A 5,030-nucleotide genomic window follows, 5' to 3' on the forward strand; every position below is an offset into this window, starting at 1 on the left:
ATGTAATGTCTGATAAAGCAGTGTTTTTTTGAGCGGAGCGCTGCTTTGTGTACAGCCGTTACAGGGGAAACCTTGATCTCTACCCCTCCAGCAGCGCCTCCTGCTGGCAGAGAATGAGTTTGCATATATATGCCGCCTGGGAAACACTGGACTATGGTATAAATAAATTCAACTGTATAACATAATTCATGTTATAATGTTAGAATTAAATAACAAAAATAATTCATATACACTTATTAGTACACAGTAAATGCAGTTATTTTTAAGCGGTTGTTGACATCCTATCTAAAAGGTGATTTGGCTAAAAAACAATAACGTTACCACTCTAATATGTCTTGCAATATCCGTGCGTGCAAAGGTTCTGCGCGATCCTCTTGTTCAATATTCTCTGGGTCTGAATCCGGCTCAAATTGATATGGTAATATTGAAGCCATCCTTTACTAAACTTGCTGCTTTGGCAAGGGGCGGGGCAGTACTGAAACACCGTCTAAGCTGTTCGCCAATCACAACGCACTGGGACAGCTAACCAATCACATCATTTTGTTTTTCGGAAGGCGGGCCTTCATCAAACCCAGAACTAATCGTGCCGCTTATGCCAGACTGGGGAGAAAGGTATTGTAATAATGTAAATTATGTAAAAAATAATGCATTTTTCGAACCACCAAGCATGAGAACATGTTCTAGTACACCTCCAAAACAAATTCAAGACATTGTAAAAGAGCATGATAGGACCCCTTTAAAATGAGAAGAAACCACTACATTTTAATCACAATCCAAACAAAGATGTTGCATTCATGGAGCTTATTATTTAATCTAAATTCGATTGTATAATTTTGAAATTAGAAGCAAAAACAGAATGGTCTGACTTTAGCTTTGTGAGACTATACTACATAAAACATCTGCACGAAAGAGAAGCAGCAGACAGGCTGAATGAGCTGCAAATTCACTCTCTGACAGCAGGTGGCGCTTATGGAACAGCGTTTCCTTGGTTACTGCTGTAAACTGCAGCTCTGTGCTTATGAACACTAATATGCATTAAACAGGCAAGATGAAAAGAAAACACCATCTAGCCTAAACATTACATCCTTAGTCAAAATACACCATTTTATAGGTAGAAAATTTCAGGTAAATTTCTGGACACTTGCCAGTAATTTTGGAAACTTTCGGAAAATGAGAAGTTTTCAAGAAATTCAATTTGAGGAACTTCTGGAATTTTACCGAAAATGTTCTGCCCTTTTGCAGCCCTATTTGTAAGTGACTCATTTGGAACCCTCTGCATAGGCAGCAACATACAAATACACTCAAAACTTGTTTTGAGTAGAATGTTGTATTAGCATTTTGCTAACAACAAAATAAGCTAATAAGCATAAGGTGTGTTCACATCATGTTGGAATTATCGTAATTACGAGGTAATGACTTGTAAAAATGTCCTCAACTTGGAATTTTCTGAGAGCTCAAATTTGTTCAACCTGCTCAACATCACACGAAAACACGCAACTAGGAATAAGGTATTGTGGTTTTGTCTATTGATTACTCAAATTACACCGATTAATTTAGCCATTAATAGTATTGCCAAGATTCAAGTTCAAGGACGTTAACAGCTCTGAGAAGATACAGCATGGGTTGCCATCTAGTAATTAACGGTAATTACAACATGACGTGAACACCAAAATAAACAGGGTACACAAATATAGGTTAAAATGCTGAATGGAAATTAAAACCGTTACCATTTCTCTTGCTTTGCCTATTTAGGACTTTGCACTGCTCATTGCAGTGTATTCTGGGATTTCTTTTCCACAATGCTGTCTTAATATTTGGCTAAAATGTGGGGTTTGGAACAGAGCGCCAGTCTAGTACCTGCTACTTAAACGTAATGGATAGATTTTGGATTATTGGTGAACTACTTGTGAACAAAAGCTTAAATGGTTACATTTTAAGTGGTGGTCATGTGTGTGACATGGATAGTTGCTTTAGACAATGGCGAGCTTTCAGTTTTTTATAAGCACATTTGTGACCCTGCCTGGACCACAAAACCAGTCATAAGGGTAAATTTTTTTTAAATTAAGATTTATACATCACATGAAAGCTGATGTAAATAAATAAACTAAATAAGCTTTCCATTGATGTATGGTTTGTTAGGATAGGACAATATTTGGTGGAGATACAACTATTTGAAAATCTGGAATCTGAGGGTGCAAAAAAGTCGAAATATTGAGAAAATCGCCTTTAAACGGGTCATATGATGTTGCTAAAAAGAACATTATTTTGTGTATTTGGTGTAATGAAAAGCGTTTATGCCGTTTAAGGTTAAAAAAACACATTATTTTCCACATACTGTACATTGTTAGGCCAAACAAAGTAGTTTCGCTTTCACAATGAAACACATGGCAGCAACAATACTACAGCAAGAATCAAAGTTACGCCTTATTTCTTTGCGTGATCATTTGGGCGGCGTTATGCAAATCTTCCCACATCGTGACGTAGATATGTGGGGGCGTGTTAGAACGAGCCGTTTTAGGTAGGTGTGGTTGCATCTTACATTTAGTCATTTAGCAGACGCTTTTATCCAAAGCGACTTACAAATGAGGACAATAAAAGCAGTCAAAACTAATAAAAGAGCAACAATATATGTGCAAATGACAAGTCTTGGTTAGCCTAACGCAGTACACGTAACAAGATATATATATATATATATTATACACGCATGCACACAAAGAAAAACAAGTAGATAGAATAGAAAAAATAGAACGCTAGTGTTAGTGTTTTTGACTCTTAACTTTTATAAAGAATATCTCTTTGGATTTGAGACTTTAGTCTTTGCAACTTTACAGATCTTCTTTATGCACCAAGAGCTTGTAACACTCCAAAGAGAAAGGAAAACTTGAAATCGCATCATGACCCCTTTAAGAAGGCAAATTATGCTGTCATGTCAAAACACGTTATGTAAAGCTGGTTATGTAAATGTGGTTGACCTTTCTCTCAGCACTAATTAAGACGATAAGTTTTAGAAAAAAAAGTTAACTATAAATGGCAATATTATAGACATGCAGTTACAGGTGAAGTGTGTAGTTTCTGTGCCACTAACATCACCAAACTGAATTGCAAAGTTAATGCTTTTTTCTGCTCAATTTTTCTTCTCTATCTATCTACCATTGTTTGGACAAAAAGGTCATTCCGCCACTAACTTTGACAATTGGTTAAGCTAATTGTCTGGCTTCATTTAGTGCAGAAATTACACACCACTTTTTAATTATGATAGAAATAATACATTTTGGTAGAAATAAGTTTTTTTTATTTTTATAGTGGTTTTAATCTGTTTTGTTCTTTGTGTTCCCATAATCCCATCCTATTTCCCCCTTCCCTTTTCCCTTCGTCAGGCAGCAATTCCTCCGTGAAGATGTCGGAGAGGTCGGGCAGTGGGCGAGAGAAAGAGAAAGAGCGGGCAGAGAGGGGGGGCTCAGGTGAGACGGGCTGCGGGCAGAAAGAATCAGCCGGGGAAAAGAGGAAGAGGAGCCGAGCTGTGGAGAAGGTGATGAACTCCAGCAACCCCTCCAGCCCCGGAGGAGCCAAGCGCCGCAGGACGTAGCCGCACCTTGCAGCAGGACGACTTGGGACATCAGACATTAAAAAAGAACTGACTGGGAAAGGTGTAGCTAATATTGGTCGCGCTAGAGCCAATGTAAAAGTGAAATGACATGGCGTGCAGGGGATGTGATGTTCGTGTGCGTTATCTGCAGTCCAGAGGTTCACTGCGAGAGGCGTTCCTGTGCTTTTAAGCGTTCTGAGCTCTTCACAGACAGACAGTGGAAATATAGACAAAGGAAGTCTGGTGGTTGTGTAGGATCAGACTAGACTGATGGGGAAAGTATGATAAACTAATAAGCTTTCCTCAGCTGAGTTTGGAAAAAAAAATTTTTTTTAATTTGTGGGAATTTTAAGTGGTAGCTTTATTTTATTTTTGTCAGAGTTCTTGAGACGGACCAGAGCATCAACTAGTTTGTTGTGTGATTTATTAGGACTTACACTGCAAATAAACTGAGCTAGACATATTAACTGTATGAAATAACTTGATTGTATTAGATGGTCATTGATCAAATGCTTATGAAATAGTGATGGTATTTGCACTGTTTCTGAGTCATGCTTGTTTGAAGTTTTTGACCGAATATGTGTTAAACACATCAGGAGTATGTCCCTGATTAAAAAAAATTATAGTGAGCCATGTTGGTCTGATTTGACTTCTTAATTCCTAATCTGGCAATGAACAATATTTAATATGTTAGCCTCCCTTTGATCATTCCCTGGTCTATTCTGGTAAACATAAAAGATCCAAAAAGGGATTTAAAATGGTTTAACTTCCTAGGATGCCACAGGAGTTTTTTTTTTGTTGCCACTTTAGAAACCATTTGAAGAGTGGAATAATGGCTGAGGAAAATTTGGCTTTTCAATAACAGGAATAAATTACTTTTTAAAATATATTAAAGGGGTCATATGATGCTATTTTAAAGATCATTATTTTGTGTATTTGGTGTAACAGAATGTTGACATGCGTTAATGTTCAAAAAACATTATTTTTCAAATACTGTACATTATTATAGGTCCTCTATGCCCCGCCTCTTTCAAACATGTCGTTTTCAAAAAAAAGCCCTGTCTGCTGTGATTGGCCAGCTGACCCAGTGCATTGTGATTGGCCGAACACCGCAAGCACGCGTCGGAAATGTAACGTCCCTTACCATAATCGCGAGCTTCAGCTTTCAAAGTTAATAATGTCGTTAGTTTTACCATCAGTTCAAGCCCGAAAGGGCAACAGAGTCGCGGGACAGACACAGTGATGATGCAGTACACAAGCCGCGGTTAAGACAGCTGGCGTGCTATGATTTCTGACAGACAGTTCACTCTCCTGTGATGTGACCCTGTTCCCCTCACACACACAACGCGCTACTCAGTCAATAGCAAATACTTAAACGGATAACAAAACATACTTACAGTCGCCGATTCAGAAGCGCCAGATTGTCGGAATTGACCCTTTTTTT

The 5,030-nt window shown here is 38.1% G+C and overlaps 1 protein-coding gene across 1 annotated transcript in view; it reads left to right on the plus strand.

The window, feature by feature from the left end:
• LOC107593975 (MRG domain binding protein) overlaps nt 1-4,385 on the plus strand; it is a 16,375-nt gene extending 11,990 nt beyond the window's left edge. Inside the window, exon 5 of the mRNA XM_016283896.1 lies at nt 3,378-4,385. Within this exon, the coding sequence (XP_016139382.1) occupies nt 3,378-3,586 (209 nt within the window). The 3' untranslated portion in view covers nt 3,587-4,385. The remainder of the gene's footprint in view (nt 1-3,377) is intronic.
• The last annotated feature ends 645 nt before the right edge of the window (nt 4,386-5,030 follow it).

This window comes from Sinocyclocheilus grahami, unplaced genomic scaffold (assembly GCF_001515645.1).
Source record: "Sinocyclocheilus grahami isolate Dianchi unplaced genomic scaffold, SAMN03320097.WGS_v1.1 scaffold10.1, whole genome shotgun sequence".
NCBI lineage: Eukaryota > Metazoa > Chordata > Actinopteri > Cypriniformes > Cyprinidae > Sinocyclocheilus > Sinocyclocheilus grahami.